Source organism: Leopardus geoffroyi, chromosome A2 (assembly GCF_018350155.1).
Source record: "Leopardus geoffroyi isolate Oge1 chromosome A2, O.geoffroyi_Oge1_pat1.0, whole genome shotgun sequence".
Lineage (NCBI taxonomy): Eukaryota > Metazoa > Chordata > Mammalia > Carnivora > Felidae > Leopardus > Leopardus geoffroyi.
The window spans coordinates 65,295,060-65,315,063 of record NC_059331.1 but is presented as its reverse complement, the minus strand read 5'-3'; the positions used below and the strand labels follow the sequence as shown (position 1 = coordinate 65,315,063).

The 20,004-nt window shown below is 35.8% G+C and overlaps 1 protein-coding gene across 2 annotated transcripts in view; it reads left to right on the top strand.

The window, feature by feature from the left end:
• LOC123606185 (zona pellucida binding protein) overlaps nucleotides 1-20,004 on the top strand; it is a 114,925-nt gene that overhangs the window by 75,022 nt on the left and 19,899 nt on the right. For both annotated transcript variants that reach the window (XM_045494257.1, XM_045494256.1), the window contains one exon: nucleotides 1,863-2,040. In XM_045494257.1, the coding sequence (XP_045350213.1) occupies nucleotides 1,863-2,040 (178 nt within the window). The remainder of the gene's footprint in view (nucleotides 1-1,862; nucleotides 2,041-20,004) is intronic.

The following is a 20,004-nucleotide window of genomic DNA, read 5'->3' as shown; positions in this document are numbered from 1 at the left end:
CATTATTGAGATAGTAATGGCTTCTCATTCCAGCCCTGTAATTAATGACCAGTCGTTGTAGAACATAGTCCTTCCGTATATGCTTAATCATTCTTTAAAGTTTTTTGAGGGTGGTGAAGGAAGGAGTAGCATGGGCTGGGAAGTGTGGTATTTATTCAGTCAGGTATATTCTTTATATCTTAGACCAGATGATTAATTTATGGAGGGTTTCTATAATTACAATTTCTTCTTATATCATCCACACTGATCCAAAAAGTTTTATGTTAAAATTTGTAATCCTTACCCACTCAGAGAATTTGTCAGTTTCACCCTTTGGTATAAGTAATTAACCCCACATCAACCATCAACATACTTAGTATAAAAAATTTAGGGGCGCCTGGGTGGCGCAGTCGGTTAAGCGTCCGACTTCAGCCAGGTCACAATCTCGTGGTCCGTGAGTTCGAGCCCCGCGTCGGGCTCTGGGCTGATGGCTCAGAGCCTGGAGCCTGTTTCCGATTCTGTGTCTCCCTCTCTCTCTGCCCCTCCCCCGTTCATGCTCTCTCTCTGTCCCAAAAATAAATAAACGTTGAAAAAAAAAAATTAAAAAAAATTTAATTAATGACTCAAACAATTTTTTGCCTTTTTTTTTTTTTTTTATCAAATAAGAGATCTATCCTTATTCTTTTTAGAGGGAAAATCTAATTTATCTGATCATTTTTCTCCCTAACAGGTTTTCTCATGTTTAGTTGCAGTGATTTAGTTAGTTAGTTAGTTAGTTAGTTAGTTAGAGGTGGTGTTAGGAAGCTGAGTGATTATGTTTGTGCTCCTGTAACTTTTAATTATGGTCTGGCATTTAAATATGGCTAATCAGATACCAGATTTATATCTAATTAATTCTTAAGTATTTCCTTACCCCAAATTTGTGTTTAACCAAATAAACAGTAACAAATTTACCAAAGTTTATCAAAAGCAAAAACAAACCATTTAAACTATAGAAAGCTGGTAAGTAATTGACAAATAGAATATTTGCCTTAAATGCAGTATATTGAAAACATTGGTATAATTATTTAGAATAAATTTTCATGCAAGGAAAATTTGCGAGAAATGTGAAGAAGTCAGTAAGTTGAGGTACACCTTCAGTGGTTAGAGATCAGCGTGAGTCCATTCATTTGTGCTCCTGACCTGATTCGAAGTTCCCAGTTAGAGTGGTAAAATTGAGGAGAACTTACTGGCTTGTAGAGGGTTTGAACTCATGCCCCTACTTCCTGCTTTAACACTGAAAAGCATAAAAACCTCTTGTTAATTTTAAGACTCACACCAGAATAATTATTACAGGCAAAAAGGTAATTAATTATAGATCAGAATGATGCCTTAATTATTTTGTTAATTTAATTTTGGGAGCACAGAAGTGGAAATTTTAACATTTGCTGTATTTCCTCTTGATTTTAAACCTAATTTTTCTTTGTGGAAAGAGTAGAGGGTATTCCTTTTTAAAGGAATGCTTTTTAAAGATTCTTAAAGTACGTTTTTAAAGCACGTTAATTGTTGGAGTACATTTCTTAGAGTATATTTAACTCCACAAAGAGCTGTTTTGATTTTGCTCATATGCCCATCCATATATTATTCAAAATCCAAAGGGGCCAAAATGCTGGTTATATATCCAAATGGTTTCTTTGTAGCTGTATTTAAAGTCTATTTGGAAATCTGATGTTTATAGGTGACATTTTCAAATTTTTATTTGTTATTTATATCCTGTGAATGCAAGAATAAATAAGGACCTCAGGAATTTGTTTTCACTGCCTCTAAATATGTAAGCACCCTTATTTGTTCTAAAATTAACTTATTTCTGATAATAATTTTCTCATATTGTATTTCAATTTTAGGCTAAAAATCTTATAGAGAGATTTTTTAATCAACAAGTAGAAGTTCTAGGCAGACGTGCAGAGCCATTGCCCGAAATATACTATATTGAAGGTACTCTTCAAATGGTATGGATTAATCGCTGCTTTCCAGGGTATGGAATGAATACCCTAAAACATCCAAAATGTCCTGAATGCTGTGGTATGTAATGAACTATAATTTCATGGTTTATATTTATGAAACCTTCCTTCTTTTCATGACCCTAAGTGAATGCCTAGTATTTATTTTTACTATCACTTAGATCTTTAGCTGATTTCAAGCAGTGTGTTTGAAAAGACTACGTGAGCTTGAAGATACAAAAGAAAATAAAGCTGGCTTAACTTGGGCCTTGTATTAATATTCTAGCAAAGAAGGGTTAGGGGCGTTAGGCAGTTGTCTGGGAGGACACACAGATAATGGGTGTGAGTCATTTACTTACCCTAAAAAGAGACAAAGGATGTATTTTTTAGAATCCGTTATTGATGAGTTTACAAATTTGTACAGTTTAGACTAGCTATATTTTTACTTTCTCTTTTTTGCAATAAGTATATGAATTGTTTTCTTATCAGTTGTTTTTTTCTGACTTTTGATCAAAGCTCCAGGGCTATCTGGAGCTATCTGTGCTATCTGGCTTTCATCTGTCTTTTCCTTATTAAAGAAGAGAGTTCTATAGAGGCTGTTTAGAATAAGTTAATTCATGGATTCAGAGTCTTTGAATTTCTGTTTTCAAAAGTTGAATGAGGCAATTATTCTTCAGTTTTAAAAGGCTTTCTAATAGCAACATCAGTAAATTAGTACCATTTTCATTCAGTCTTCTCTGATTGTTCTTTTCTACTCTCTATCTTAAGTTAGATCAAAATCCTTTCAGTAAAATAGAGCACTAAATTTTCTTTTTCCTTTGCTTGACTTAATTGGTAGATAATACTTTTCCTTTTTTTTTTCTGATTGAGTTTTTGGTTAAGGATATGAAATTTGACAAAATGTACTTGAAAAATTATCTTAGGAAATATGACACAGATTTAACAAATAAAACACATATACCAACTGTGTAACTATTTTGATAATCTGTGATTATGTATATTACTTTAGAGCACAGATAATGGTAAAGAAACCCTGGAAATACCAAACAGTGAGACCAGAACCTGGTAGTTTAGCTGTCTATTAAATGCATTTATATTTTCACTTTATAAAGACCTAAGATAAACTAAAAAGCTTAAATATTTGTATGTCATTAATTCCAAGAATTTTGAAATAGTTAAGCATAGCTTTTTCAAGTGAAATAATAGGGTTGAATCTCTGAGAAGCACAAAAATTTTACTACTGAAAAATTTTTTGCATTTATACAATTTTGGATAATACAGTTGTCACATTCTCTCATTTTGCCATGCAATTATAACATTCAGTCTGTTATGCATCATCCTGTTTGATCAAGTTCATTAAAGTAATTGTTTTATTCCTGACAACAGACCCCATGGGAAGTATGTAATGAAACTTACGAGTTTCAGAAGTATTTCCTGCCTCTGTTATACTATTTTGTTCTCCCAGACATGGGGTCTGTGCCCACAGAGTTTACAGACACAGGAAATGCATTCGTAGAACAGTTAGGGAACAAGAGGCATAGGGAAGAGAATGAAAAGGAAATGATATAAAGGAAACTGAGTTACAGATAGGCTGGGTCACAGAGGATGTGATTAGACATGGCTTTCTGGGTTGATGTGAGACTTGAGGTAGGACTTTGAACATGCAGGGATAGCAGTTCTAGCCAAGTCAGGGGCCTGAAGGAGCATCAGGTTGCGGGGGGGCAGGGGGGTGGGGAGGTTGCATAACCAGGGCTAGAGGGGTGCTGTCAGAAGAACCCTGGGTTTAGCTGGGCTTAGAGAGGGCAGAGTGGAAGGTACAAATTTAATGTGGCAGCAGGAGTCCTATCTTTGAGTGGAGGAGAGAAAGAACATTTTTTTTTTTCATTTTTATGGGATCATTATCATTGCTCAGTATACTTATTAACTAGTGATTTGCTAATTTCATTTTATGCCATCATATGGTAAATAAATGTTTTAATTTAGAATTACCTTTGTGCTGTCATCATTTCTGTTACACGAATGAAGTAAGACTGAGCTGCCTTTTTAAAACAGAACTCATTAAGTATAATGTGACCATCGCATACAGTACTTTTGTGTATATTACATGAGGCCATCGCTCCAAAATTTTTAGAGAGCAAATGCTACCCAAAAAGATATTTAACTCATCCTTTGAATTGGAAGCCGGTATTAAATGTGCCATTAGTTACAAGACAAAATTAGCATACTAAATGAACTTAAATCTATTTGGTATAAAATGGAATGCTAGAGAGAAGCAAATGAAAACATGAGGTACTTTGTAAAACTTACTTCCAAAATGAAGAGACAGCAAGTTTATGTTTAACAAAGAGGATTGATTGGGACATGAATGTGAGAAAAATGCGTTTACTTTCTCAGCAGTAGATTAAGTGAACAGCGGGTGTTTTCTTCTTTTTTGGATGTCATACTTTACTTCTGTGATTTTACTTCTAGATGACAGATAAAGATTGCTTGCTTATAAACTAGTGGAGGCTTAACATTTTTACCTATGTTATCTTTCTCATTTCTAATTCGTTTAGCATTTTAAATTAATTTTCACTGTAAAATACTTCTCTCATTTCATATTTAGCATTGCTTAATTTTGTCATGATTTTGTCAATCATTTTGATGCTGAAGAAAGAAGATTCTAATTAAGTCTGTGAATACTAGATGTCTCATACTTTCATAGATTATAAAGATAATACAACCAAAGACCAGCTAGAAGATTATATTGTTTTCTAATATAATTTTTTTTAAAACACAGATTCTGAAATTTGATTTCCTGGATGATTTCTGTAGTTTGTATTATTTCTGTAAAACTCTATCTTATTTTTATTTTTCTCCATTTTATTTGTATTTAATTGCCTCAGAAAAACATCTGAATGTCAAATAACGTTTTTTGACATAATTTCCCACTACACCTTCTTTTTCTTCCTCTTTAAACTTTGGCAGTGGTTTTAAAACTCTGGTGTGTATCAAAATTACCTAAAGATTTTCTGAAACATATATCAAGGTATGGGAAGCAGACATCTCCTTCTGGAATAAGCATTTAAGGTGATTCTGATACACATGGAGGTCTGAGATTCCTGAGTATTAGCATTGGTGTGGCAATACCTTTTTTAAATGCTTGAATAGTAGCATTGATAAGCAGTACCCAGATAAGATAACTTTCCTTCTACTGGGGAAGCAGACTATTTTTCACTGACTGTTGCAGATTGAATATATAGCTCAGTAACCGTTTATGTAATATTGTCAATTTCTGTTGCTTTCTCTGAACATAAGATTTGCTGCTGTACATTCAAAGCTGCCAGGGAGCTCTTTGTTAGTGATACCGTGTCTGTGAGTAGTCAGAAATAATTAGGTTGTAGGTACAGTATTTAAACATCTTGAGATGATTTTATTGATAAAGTATACCTTATAAAATACCTGTGTACTTTATGCAGTAAAGTGAATTAAACGATACAGTTGTTTTTAATAAGGTCTTTTAGACTCCAAAATTTATCTTGCTCAGATATGCAACCCTGAACCTTTGTTTTAATTTTAAATCAAAGAACCAAGAAAAATAATAATAATAAAAAAGCTGATATTAACAAAACAGGATTGGCAAGAAGTCTCACTAGATACACAGAGGGGCATTACATGATGATAAAAGGATAAGTCTGTCAAGAAGATATAATAATGTAAGATTGCTAAATTTATGAGTGCTTAATAACATGGTTTTAAATATGTAAAACAAAAAGTGTCAGAGAGGTAATACTGGAATGCCAAGCCATAAAGAAAAACAATGAAATTGGACCCAGTTTAAAAAGTCACAATCACCTCCGGACGTGTTATAGACATAAATACATAAAAATAGTAAATATGTTAGAATACAGTGTAGAGAAATATCATCATGTCTTCAGCATCAGAAAATGATTTTCCAGGGCGCCTGGGTGGCTCAGTCAGTTGGGCAACCGACTTTGACTCGAGTCGTGATCTCACGGTTTGTGAGTTCAAGCCCCACATCGGGCTCTGGGCTGACAGCTCGGAGCCTCGAGCCTGCTTTGGATTCTGTGTCTCCTTCTCTCTCTGCCCCTGCCCCACTGTGCTCTGTCTTTTCTGTCTCTCAAAAATAAATAAATGTTAAAAAAAATTTTTTTTAAGTGATTTCCCAAAAGAAACACAAAAATCACTAACTTTAATTAAATGGTTGATAATTTTTTCTACTAAATTAAGTACTTCTGTTTATCAAGACACTGCAAAGAGAGAAAAGGTAGTCTACAGAATGGGAAAATTATTTGTAATGGATATAACCAACAAAAGACCACTACCCAGAACATATTTAAAAATTTAATACAAAACACTTTTTAAGACAGATACCATATGTTTTCACTCTTATGTGGATCCTGAGAAACTTGACAGAAACCCATGGGGGAGGGGAAGGAAAAAAAAAAAAAAGAGGTTAGAGTGGGAGAGAGCCAAAGCATAAGAGACTCTTAAAAACTGAGCACAAACTGAGGGCTGATGGGGGGTGGGAAGGGAGGGGAGGGTGGATGATGGGTATTGAAGAGGGCATCTTTTGGGATGAGCACTGGCTGTTGTATGGAAACCAATTTGACAATAAATTTCATATATTAAAAATAAAAAAATAAAAAATAAAGTAAATTTAAAAAAACACTTTTTAAAAAAGACAAAACAATTTTCTTTTTTTTTTTTTTTTTTAATTTTTTTTTTTCAACGTTTATTTATTTTTGGGACAGAGAGAGACAGAGCATGAACGGGGGAGGGGCAGAGAGAGAGGGAGACACAGAATCGGAAACAGGCTCCAGGCTCTGAGCCATCAGCCCAGAGCCCGACGCGGGGCTCGAACTCACGGACCGCGAGATCGTGACCTGGCTGAAGTCGGACGCTTAACCGACTGCGCCACCCAGGCGCCCCGAAAAAAGACAAAACAATTTTCAAAAATGGGAAAAGATTTGAACAGATGTACTTAACAAAAGAGTAATTCCAGGTCATCAATGGGTACATGAAAATACGTTCACACTTTCTGTAATTGGAAATGTAAATTCAAGACAGAATGAGATCGGACTACACAGCTCTGAGATTGACAGGAAGTAAACAGTCGGAATACTAGGTGCCGAAAAGGGGTGGAGGCCCAGGAGCAGCTGCACTCTGCCTGCGTGAGTGGAGATCATGCCACTGTGGGAAACAGTTGCATGTCGTAGTAAATGTGCCATGCACGCATTCTGTGACTAGGGTTTGACTCGGGGAAATTTCGTCACGGCGTATCTTCTAATAGTCCCAAACTAGAGACAACCCAAGTGTTCACTAATGGTAAGATGTGTGAATAACTAGTGATCTATTCATACAATGGAATGCTTTACAGGAATGACAGTGAATGAATGGGGATTACAGTCATATGGGTGCATTTTATTAACTTACAGGAAAGAAGCTAAACACCACAGAATCCATGTAGCGTAGGCATAGTTCAACTCTTTAATAGAGATATATTCATGAATGCTGAAAGTAGAATGCAGTCCAGGGACAGTATTACCACAAAACAGAAGAGTGTTGACTTCTGGAGCGATAGAAGAGACTGTGATTGGAGGGGGCACAGGAGGAATTTGGGGGTGATGGCAGTTTTGTGTTACAGCCTAAACTGTTTCCAGATAGGTTTCTGTGCAATATTCATTATATTGTACATTTATGTCTTTTTCTCTCTTCATGTGTTATATTTCATAATAAGATGTAAAGATACTAAATTGTCCCCTAAAGAGCTCGAACACCACTGTTAAAGGCACTGTGAAGAAAAGAAATTTACAAGGGTTTTTTTTTTTCTTTTTCTTTTTGTATGGTATCACTTGATTTTTGTCTTCATAAATTTACAATTCTAACAGCTATTAGTAATGGCTCAGTGGGAATAATGAAATCATTATGATTTCCTTTCTTTTAACCATTAAGGTATAAACATAGTTCTGTATTATTCTGCTGTCTTCAGACTGGTTTTATTTATTTAAAATGGATAGCCAAGCATTTTATGTTAGACTTTAGGTTATTTCCTATTGTTACTATGATATTAAAGATGATTTACCATTACAATTATTCAGCTTTTATTTTTTGAGTTATTTCCTTGTATACATTTACAGAAATGTGACTACTAGTTTTAAAAAATGAGCATTTTGACTTTGGATATTTTTGGTTATTTTATCAGTTTTAAATGTTCACACCATCTCCAGCCTCTCTCACAATAGAGATGGGATTACAGACAGTTTGGAACTTCTTTTGTTGGACTGCAAGCATCACTTTTCAAAAAGTAAAAAGCAGACTTTTACAGCCATACAGAGTTAGGCCGCGTCACTCCCTTCGCCGCAGGCTGCGTCGGCTAATTCCCTTTAGTCTCCAGGGATTTTACACTTGCCACTCAAGGCCCGTTCCCCAGACAGCCTTCCATGGCCTCCTGTTAACTGTTCTGTACCTTCTTTCTCCCTCTCTGCCCGCCTGCAGTTCAATCCTCCTTTAGGTCTTTCTCCCAAATTTATCTTCTCATCTCTATTCCTGTTACAGTCGTCTAATTTGAATTCTCTGTGTGTGTGTGTGTGTGTGTGTGTGCGCGCGCGCACGCGCGCACACACTCATGTGGAATGATTACGTTCCCTTCCTAACTGGGGAATTATTCTTCTCCTCTTCAGCCCATATCTCACATAGCTTTCAGTTATACCCCTAAATTCCTAGTGTAATCCCCTCATTTTTTACTTTAAAACCTTCAATAATAAGATGCTGGCTTCATAGCATAACTTGCTATTCCCATCCTGAGCCATTTCATCCTTATCTTTCAGCAACTCATAAATACCTTCAGTACAGTAGTGGCATTATTTTCTATTTTATTCATCCAGACATGTGTTAGAATTCAGAGATATATACAGTGGCTTATTGCTAAACGTCAGACCCTAGGGATACATTGATGAATGAACTGAAAAAGTGGCTTCTCTGATATTTAAGTTTATCAGATCAAACAACCCTTAAACAGAAGAGTTAATAAAATCATTGCACGTGGTGATCGGCACAATAAAAACATTAAACAGGGTGATGTGATACGCTCTAGCGTATCAGTCGGGTTCAAACAGGAAACACTAGTATATCCAATAGCATTTAATGAAAGTGCCGCAGTTGGAGGTTTGGGTGGAATGCGGGGGCCAGTAAGGTGTGTTGAAGCATCTAGAACTACAACGCCTTGAAGCTTGTATCACGTACCATCCCCAGGCTTGAAGGAGGACGAGGAAGGAGCCATGCAGCCTGTAGGGCTGGAGCTGGGGAGATGGGCTGCCTGGGGCAGGCTGTGGGCATATGGCAAGGTGGTCACTGCAGACACCCAGCAGCGAGGCAGGGGGGAACAAATGCCCTGTTGTGCAGACCTCTAAGGGAGCCTCCTTCCAATCAGACACAAAGGGAGGGACCCTGGGTGATAGGGAGTCTCTCAGTATTAGCTCCAAGAAGCATAGCACAGGGCACAGAAGGGTGGGAAGTGCACCAGGCTGTGGGTTTAAATGGAGACTGACCATCAGAGATAGTAACTAGGGTTTGGATGGAGGACCATATCAATTGGATTTTTAGGAAGACTTGACTCAAAAAGTGACTCCTGAGTCGAGCCCTGTGTGATGAGAAGAATGTCATAAAGATTTGTGAACAGAGTTTTCCTGGCAGAAAACACACACAAAAGCAAGACTGAGCATGGCCTAATTAATAACTGAGTCCTGCCCATGGCAATAGAGAAAGTGGATGGATTTAATATATTTAAGGGGCACAGTCAAGAAACATTATTCGTGGATTGTGAAAGCATGAGGAGGACAGGAGGAATAAGGTATAATTCTTAAGTTTTAAGTATGAGTATGTGCTTTAACGGAGATCGCAGTTGAATTGTTTCGTATCATGTAAAGTTGCAGTGTGATTTTATCTCCTATTGAACGCCCAGTTTCTCAGGCCCATTTATTGAAAAGCTCATGCTCTCCTAAAAGCTGAATTGAAGTGTCTGTATAGGTAGAGGTGGGTATGTTTTTTTAATCCCCAGTATGGTGGTGTTTGGTGGTGGGGCCTTTGGGGAATTGATTTTTGTATACGGTGGAAAGTCAGGGTCCAGTGTTATTTACTTACATGCGGGGTATTCAGTTTCCCAGAAATCTTTTATTAAAAAGGCTATCCTTTATACATGGAATGGTCTTGGCTTTCTTGGACATCAGTTGATCATGTAGGGGAGGGTTCGTTTCTGGGATTCTCTCATGTCCCATTGGTCTGGATGTCTGTGTTCATGCCACACTGTTTTGATCAGGAAGTGTGATTCCTCCAATTTTGTCTTTCTTTTTTTAATATTTTCTGGTTACTTGTAGATGCATGAATTTACATACAGATTTTAAGGTGAGTTTTTTTATTTCTGAAAAAAAAAAACATAGTTGGGATTTTGATAGGGATTGCATTGAATCCGTAGATCGCCTTGTGTGGCATTAGTGTTTTCATCTTAATAATATTAAGCCTTCCAATCCATAAATACAGAGGTCTTCCCAATTATTTGTGTGTTATTTCTTTTTTTTTTTTTTTCCAGCAATGTTGAAAGTTGTAGTTGTCAGTGTACAGGTCTTCTATCTCTTTTAAATTTATTTCTAAACATTTTATTCTTTTTGATGTTATTATAAAATAGTTTTTTGAATTTTCTCTTGAATTGTTCATTGCTGACTTAGAGAAATGCAGCTATTTTAGTGTATTGATTTTATATGGTGCAACTTTGCGAATTTGTTTATCAGATTCACAGGGGTGGGTTTTTTTTTTTTTTTTGAGTCATAAGATCATGAGCAGAAATAATTTTCTTCTTCACTTACAGTTGGATTCCTTGTATTTCTTTTTCTTACCAAATTACTCTGTCTAGAACTTGCACTATGGTGAATATAAATGGCAAATGTGGACATCTGTGTTTATTTTGGTCTTGGGGGAAAAGCTTCAGTCTTTTATTGTTGAATATGATGTTGCTATGAGTGTTTCATTTTTGGCCTTCACCATGTTTAGAACGTTTTCTTCCCCTCATAGTTTGTTATTTTTATCCTGAATGAGTATTGACATTGGGAAAATGGTTTTTTTGCATTCATTGAGATGAGCACGTGTTGGATTTTTCTCCTTTTATTCTGTTAATGTGGTATATTACATTGATTAAGTTTTCATATGTTGAACCATCCTTGCATTCTGGGAATAAAAACCCACTTGGTTGCTGAATTTGGTTTCTTTGTATTCTGTTGAGGATTTTTACATCAGTATTTTAAGGGTTATTGGACTGTATTTTTCTTACAGTGTCTTCGTCTGGCTTTGGTACCGGAGAAGTGCTAGCCTTGTAGAATTAGGAGGTTTTCCCTCATTTGCAAATTTTTGGATGAGTTTGAGAACAGAATTTGTGTTACTTATTGTTTAAATTTTGGTAGAATTCATTGGTGAAGCCATGTGATCCTGGGCTGTTCCTTCTGGGGAGGTTTTTGATAACTGATTCGTTATCTTACCAGTTACAGGTCCATTTGGATTTTTTACTTCTTTATGGGTCATTTTAGTAGATTATGTGTTTCTAGAATTTTTTCCATTTCATCTAGTTATTCAGTTTGTTGGTATATGATTATTAATAGTATAGTTTTATATTCTCAAAATCAGTAATACTATTCCTACGTTTTTGTTTGTGTAAAATCAGTAATGTTCCTATGTTCACTGATACTGTGATTTCAGTATTTTGAATCTTCTCTTATTTAATCTTACTCAAACTAGCTGAAGCAGTCCATTTTTTTTTGTTTGGGCTTTGTCGATTTTTTCTATTATATATATTATATGTAATATATAAAATATATATATTAACCTCACCTTTAATCTTTATTATTTCTTTCATTCTGCTGGCTTTGTGCTCAGTTTGTTTCACTTTTCCTAGTTCCTTAAGTCAGTTTATTAATTTCAGATCTTTCTTCTTTTTTGATGTATATATTTAGTTATAAAACTCTTAATACTTATTTTGCTGCATCCCTTAAGGTTTGGTATATAGTGTTCTCGTTTTTATTTGTCTTATGATATTTATTTCCTTTGTGTTTATTAACTGATTCATTGATTGTTTATATTGTTTGATTTCTAAGTAGCGAATTTTCCAGTATTCTTAATATACTGATTTCTAGCTTCATTCTTTTGGGATCAGAAAGGATACTTCATTGATTTTAATCTTTTAAAATTGATTAAGACTTATTTTTTTTGTGATCCAACACATGGTCTGTACTGGAGAATGTCCCATGTGCACTTGATAAAAATATGTATTTAGTTATTCTGGTGGAGGCTTCTGTGTGTGTCTCTTAAGTCCTTTTGGTTTATAGTTTTGTTCAAGGCCTGTAATGATCTTTTGTCTGCTTGTTATTATTAAAAGTGGAGTATTCAAGTCACTATTTTGTATAACTCTTTTTCCCTTCAGTTCCGTCAGTTTGCTTTATATGTTTTGGGACTCTGTTGTTAGGTGCGGCACATGTATGTTTATAATTGTTGTATCTTCATGATGAACTAAATTGTCCTTCATCAGTATGTACTTCCCATCTTTTTGTGTTGTTAAGTTTTTCTCTGAAAATCTATTTTGTCTATATTAGGATAGCCGCTTCAACTTTCTTTGGCTATAATTTGCATGTAATAACTGTTTTCTGTTTTTTTACTTACAGCCTATTTGCATCTCAGGCCTATTTGGGTCTCTTGTGGATAATGTAATTGCATCATTTTTTATTATCTGCTCTGCCAGTATCTGTCTCTTGATTAAAGAAGTTAATCCACTTACATTTAAAGTTACTGCTTAAAAGGAGGGATGTCAGTTTTTTTGATATTTGTTTTCTGTATTTCTTAAAACTTTCTTTTTCCTAATTTCTTCCATTGATGTCCTTTTCTGTTGAGTTGATTTTTTTAATAGTGACGCTTTTTTGATTCCCTTCTCATTTCCTTTGTATCTATAGTAGAGCTATACAATGGGGATGACATAAAACAACCTGACTTTATTTTTAGCAACTTAAGTTCATTCAAATATAAAAGCTCTACACCCCCTTTGTTTGTGTCATAAATTGTATCTTTAATATTGTGTGCCCCAAAACAGAGATGTGCAATTATTTTTCTGCATTTGTCTTATAAATCATTTTGAAAATAAAAAAGTGTTTACAAATTGAAATAATAATACCCACATTTATACTCCTCATGTATTTACTTTTACCAGAGATCTTTATATTGCCTCCTGGCTTTGAGTTACTGTCTAGCATTCTTTATTTCTACCTGAATGACTTCCTTTAGCATTTCTTGTAGGGCAGGTGGTTTGGTAATGAACTCCCTCAGCTTTTCTTTATCTGAGAATAGCTTAATTTCCCCCTTGTTTTTGAAGGGCAGGCATTATTGCCAGATGTAGAATTTTCAGGTGACCCTTTTTTTCTTTCAGTACTTTAGGTATACAGTGCTACTTCTTTATGGCCTACAAGATTTCTGCTGAGAAATTGGGTGATAGTCTTGCGTAGGATCTCACGTACGTGATGAGTTGCTTATGTCTTGCTTCTTTCAGTATTTTTCTGTACTGTTGCCTTTCAACAGTTTGGTTTTAATGTGTGTTGCTTTGCGTCTCTGAGTTTATCCTACTTGGATTTGTTAAGTCCTTCTATTTATAAATTCATGCATTCAAGTTTTTGACCTTTATTTCATTGCCTTTCCCTTCTCCTTCTGGGATTCCCATCATTTCCACCTGCAGATGTCTCACAAGTCTTCATTTTTCTTTCTGTAACTTAGACTTGATAATTTCAATTTTTCTATCTTCTGATTCACTGCTTCATTCCTATTTTTCATTTCAGTTTTTTTTTTTTAAGATTTCTTTCTCTCTTTCTCTCTCTCTCTATGTCCTCCATTTCAGTTCTTGTATTCTGCAATTCTGATAGGTTCTTTATTATACATTCTCTCCCTTTCTTGAAGTTTTCACTGAGTTCTTATGCCCTTTTTTCCAACCTAGTGAACATCTGTACAATCATTATTTTAAATTTTTTATCAGGCGTACTGCTTGTCTCTGTTTCATTTAGTTCTTTTTCTGAGGTTTTGTATTTTCCTTTCTTTTTTGAGTATATTCCCATCTCCTTGTTTTGATTGACTTTTTGTGTGTCTGGGAGTTAGGTGGAATGGACAGCTTCTTGTAAACTTGAAGGAATGGTCTTGCATATGGTCCTTCTCTCAGTAGACTGTGTGTTCCTGGTGACTTTGGTTGGCTGGCTGTAGCTGTGGCTGGCATGGCTGGGGGTGCTCTGGAGGGATGACCAGAGTTGAAGTTGGTGTGGACCAGGTGGTCCCAGTGCTCACCAAGCAGAGAGTAAGTACCCTGTCAAGACGGCTGAAGTGTATGGAAGCCACTGGTCCCAGGGCTGTCTGTACGAAGGGAACCCTGGGAGGACAGCTGAAATTGAAGTGGCTGTCCTAGGACATTCTGTGCAGGGGGTGCCCTGGTAGGGTGTGGGCGAGGGGTTCTGGGGTTCTCCACACAGGGGCAGGCAGAGTGAGGTGGGTCATGGGGTGGCAGGGGGAGGCGTTCAGAAAACAGGGTCACCCTGGCGGGACAGCTGTCGCTGTAGTTCTTTGTTTTATTTGTTAAAAATCTTAATTTTTACCCATTTGTTCCTTTTCCATGTCACTACCCAACTGCCAAAGGACACTTTCCCCTTTTGTTTTTTTCTTTTTTCCTCCTCAAAAAAAATGTATGCATCTTGAATATTTGGAGATTTTCAAAATGTAATTTGATATTGAGTTCTGATTTAATCTACTGTGGCGAATGAAAATACTGTGTTAATTTAATCCATATATTTATAGTTATTTTATTGGAAACAATGTGAATCCTGTAGTTGTTGAGTGTATTGGTCTGTAAGTCTCAGTTTAGTTCATGTACTTGATAATGCACGTTTGTTAATATAACCTATATTCAAATGTGATTTTTGATCTACTTCTGTGGCTCTTTGTTCTATTCAGTTTTGTCACTTACCAGGAAAAAAATGGTCAAAATTCTCAAATATGATTGTTTTTAAAATTAATTTTTTGATATTAGTAAAACCACTTCAGATTTTTGTGTGATGTTTTCTAACCTTTTCATTTTTTGAAAGTAATTAATGTGTGTCAGCCTTATAGATGAACCTTCAAGTTTTCATCCATTTTGACAATGTCTTTTAATTGGATTTTTAATCCTTTTATATTTAATCTATGGTTTGGATTTAAGTATACCGTAGTATGCTATATTATTCACTTAAGTATAGTGCTTTGATCAGTTGCAAAGGTATTAGGAGTTAAGACTTAGATCTATCTTTTTGAGGGACATAATTCAACACACTGCAATCTGCCCTTAGCCCTCAAATATTCTTGACTGTACCGCTTTCAAAAATCCATTCCCCCATTCCAGCATCCTCTAAAATTTCATCCCATTACAACTTCACCTCTGAGTCTAAAATCTCACTCAAATATCGGTTCAGAAATTCCAAATCCCCATTATTTAAGTCCTCCACATTGTGTATGGTTGCGACTCCACTGGTGATCCATCTTGGGGCAAAATTCCTCTCTGTCTGTGGACATTTGAACTTAGGAAAAAAAATTACCTGCTTCTAAAATAAACTGGGATAGGCATAAGAAATTGCCAGAAAGAAAGGAGTCAACAAGTTTGAAACTCAGGAGGGAAAATTCCTTTAAATTTCAGGGCTTCACCATAGTCCTTTGTATCTCAGGCCTCTTCCCGGGGGACCCACAGAGGCACGGATTTCTGGGTCCACGGAGTCCATGGCTACAGGTTCCAGGCCCGTGGTTCTCACTTGGTCAGCCTCTGGGCCTGGGATGCTCTCCTGCCAGTCATTCCTCCCTTTTTCCTCAGAGGGGAACATATGTTTGCAGATAATAATACCAGCCCATTGCCTGCTTGTAAAATTTTGGAACTCTAACAGCCCTCTTTAATTTTATCCTGTCTGTCCCCTTTAGTCCATGTGAGCAGTGTTTCTGCTGTAAAACATTCTCAGAAACCTTGCGGGTGTTCTGTTTGTGTCTTGGACGCTCACACCATTAATCAAAAATCTTGTGGAGGCACAGATCTTTTCTGAAAACTGTGAATATCAATTCCAGGTTTTGGGGTGGTTGAGTGGATCTATGAGTCACATACCTAATTTCAGTAGCAAAAGTTTATCTGGCCATACCATCATTGTCCCCACAGCTTGCTTTTCTGCTAGCGAATATCCCGATTTCAGCGTCTTTTGCAATGTGGGTAGGCCAAGAACCTTTCAAATGATCACATGCTGGTTCTTTTTGCAGAACAGTGCAGTCCTCAATTTCTCTGCTTCCTCCTGCATTTTACTATAAACAGCAAGGCAAAGCCAGAGTACACCTTTGATCTTTCTTTGTTGGGATTTTTTTTTTTTTTTTTTTTTTTGTCTTTCGTTTTTTGCTAAAAGTTCAGTTTTTGAAATACATATGGCTGTTCAGGTCATTTTTTTTTCTTGGCAACATTTGGGTAATTTGTATCCTTCAGTACCCTAGTATTGCTTTAGTAGCGCTGAACAGATTTTCACGTGTTGCATTTTCATTTTCATTCACTTCAAAATGCTCATTTCTCTTGATTCTACTTTAAGCTATCAGTTATTTAGAAGTGTGACATTTAATTTCTACATGTTAAGGGGATTTCCAGATGTGTTTCTTTTATTGAAACCTAGTTTAATTCAGTTGTTGTCAAAGAACATACTTTACATGACTTGAACACTTTATTGAAATGTTTTATGACCCAGCAAATGGTATATCTTGGTAAATGTTCCATTTGTACTTCAAGAGAGTGTGTATTTTTCCCTCACTCGGTAGAATGTTCTTCTGTAAGTATCAGATCAGTTTGTTGATATTATTTGAATCTCCTATATTGCCCTTGATTTTCTGTCTATTTTATTTCTGTCTATTTTATTCTATTATTTAGAGAGGGGTATTTATTTACCTTTCTTACTAAAGTGATTTAGTTGTCTATAGTTCCATTAGTGTTTTTTTGTTTTTGTTTTTGTTTTTTTTTTTTTTCATTTCTTTTGAAGTTCTGCTCTTTGGAGCATAAATGGTTAACGTTATCATATCCTTCTATTTATGATAACACCCTTATCATTATGAAGAGTCCTTTATTCCTTGTAATGGTCTTTCCTCTGGCTTGTACTTCGCCTAATGTTAATATTGCCGAATAAGTGAGATTTCTCTTTATTAATGTTAATAGGGTTTATCAGTCAGGGTTCCACCAGAGAAATAGAATCAATAAGATACAAGGATATTTAGAGATTTATTGCAAGAAATTGGCTTATGTGATTTTGATAGCTAGTTAATTAATTTAAAGTCCATAGGGCCGGCCCTCAAGGAAGTGATGCAAAATGTGCATGGCCCCCAGCCGGCAGCTGAAGTTCACAAGCAGAATTTCTTCCAACTCAAGGGAGCCTCAGTTCTGCTCTTAGGCCTTTTAATGGAGTAGATCAGTTCCCCCTCCCCCCCCCCCCCAGAATATTATCTCCTTTAATAGAGTCAATTGACTGTAAATGTTAGCCACATCCACACAGTACCTTCACAGCAATGCCTAGATTAGCGTTTGACTGAGTAACTAGCCAGTAGTGCCTATAGCCAGGTTGACACATAAAACTGACCAGTACACATGCTATGCTGTACCGTTTACTATTTCCTTACTTTAAATGTGTTTTTGTTATTTAAGATGTATTTATTTCAGCAATGTATAATTTGATTCTGCTTTTAAAAAAATCTAATCTGACAATCTCTACCTTTTAATTGGAATCTTTAAACCCATTGTAATGTGACAATTCATATTGTTATGTTTAAGAGTATCATCTCACTGTTTTCTATTTCCCTCTTATTTTTTGTTCCTTTTTTATCTATTTTTTTTTTCTTCAGTCGATTAAATCAATTGAATATAACTTAAGATTCCATTAATCTTGCTGTTTATTAAGTACAAGTCTGTGTACTTTTACTTTCCTGGTTGCTTTAGGCTTATGATGTATATCATTAATTTAGTGCCATCTGCCTGTAAGTAATATTCTACCCTTTCACGTAAGCGCTAAGCATCTTACGTGGTATGTTTCCATTTCTCCTCCCTTGACCTTTGTGCTAGTCTTGACATCCATTTTAGTTTTGTATGTATCACAAATCTCACACTACATTGTTACTATTTTTATTAGCTGATATCTTTTAGCAGGACATAAATAATAAGCAGATATCATGTATTTACCCATGTAATTACCATACCCAGCAGTGTTGATTTCTCATGGAGACCCACATCCATCCGCAGTTGTTTTCAGTGGCCTGGAGGATTTTATTTATTTCTTTTGGTGTGACTCTGCTATTGAAAATACTTCATCTTTCTAATTTCTGAAAAGAGTCTTTCTTTTTCTTCATTTCTGAGCTACTTTGTTTACTAGATATAGAAATCTAGGTTGATAGTTTTTCTGTTCTTTATACATTTTTCCAGTGTGGCCCGCCCCTTGTCTTCTAACTTGAATTGCTTCCAGTGTGCAGCCCTCTGTCACCTCTTTGTTCCTCGGTACAGTAGGTGTCTTTCTTTCCGAGGATCCTTCTAAGAGTCTCTCTTTATCACTGCTTGTGAGGAACATACATGGGAGTCACCTCCATGTAGTTTTTTCTTTGTGATTCTTGCCCTTGGAGTTTGTCTTTGAGTTTATTGGATCTGTGGACACTCTGTGCTCTTTGAATTCGGAAAATTGTTCAGCTTTATTTATTTAAATAACTTTAACCCCCTTCTCCTTTAGAGATTCCACTTAAAAGCACGGGAGCCTGACAGTTTCTCACAGCTTTTTGTTGATCTCTTCACAGAAAAAGTCTTCTGTGTGTTTATTTTGGAGTTTCTATTGTTTCGTCTTCACACTTTACTAATCTTTTCTTTTGCGACATCAAATCGACCATGAAGCGTACCCTGTGTAGTTTTTCATCTCACACATTCTTAGGTTTTGACTTCCAGATAACTTAAACACTTTTTATATCTTCCATGTCTTAAGTTTTGAACTTACGGAATATTGTTATATTAATTGTTTTAATGGTCTCTTCTACTAGTTCTTACATGTTTGTTCACAGTAGCTTGCAATTCATTTATTTGTCTTTTTATTATGAATCATACTTTTTTGCCTCAGGTACCAGTTAACTTTTTACTGAGTGCTATATACATTATGCGTGTTTTGTTGTTTGTTGTTGACTATTTTTGTATTTCTGTGTTTTTATATTAGTGAGTTTTGTTCTGGGACACACTGATAAGTCGTTGGGAGACAGTTTGACCACTTCTGATCTTGCTTTTAAGGTTTATTAGGCTGAACCAGAGTTTAGTCTAGGCTGATTATTCCCTACTATTGTGAGAATTTTCTGTTGACTGTGGCCATATGCCTATCATTCTTGAGGGTTTCCATACTAACTAAATATAGTAATATGCACTAAAACCACCCTGTATGAGCACTGGGTACTGTTACATTATAGTATGGCAATAGAACCTAAAAGCTCATCTCCTAAGAAAACAATGGAAAGCTATGTGTTTTATGACTAGCCTCAGAAGTCACCTTGCTTCACTTTTGCCATACTCACAAAGGTCTATGCAATTTCATAAGGAGGTAACACAGACTCTACTGCTCAACAAAGTCACAATTGAAGAATGTGTAGGATGGGATACATTGTGTTTGTCATCTCTGGAAAAGTCCTTTGTATTTCCATATACATTTTAGAGTCAGCTGGTCTATTCCATTTGCAGTAAGCCTGATAGAATTATGATTTAGACAGAATGTGGCTTTGTATTCATGAGCTATTTCATTTTTTTCATCATTATTGTGGGATAATTGACAACATTCTACATAAGATGTACAACTTGACGTTTTGATATATGCATACATTGTGAAATAATCACCACAATCAAGCTAATTAACATAATCCATCACCTGCCATACCTCATATAGGTACCATTTGTGTACGTGTGCATGGTGAGATCACTTAATATCTA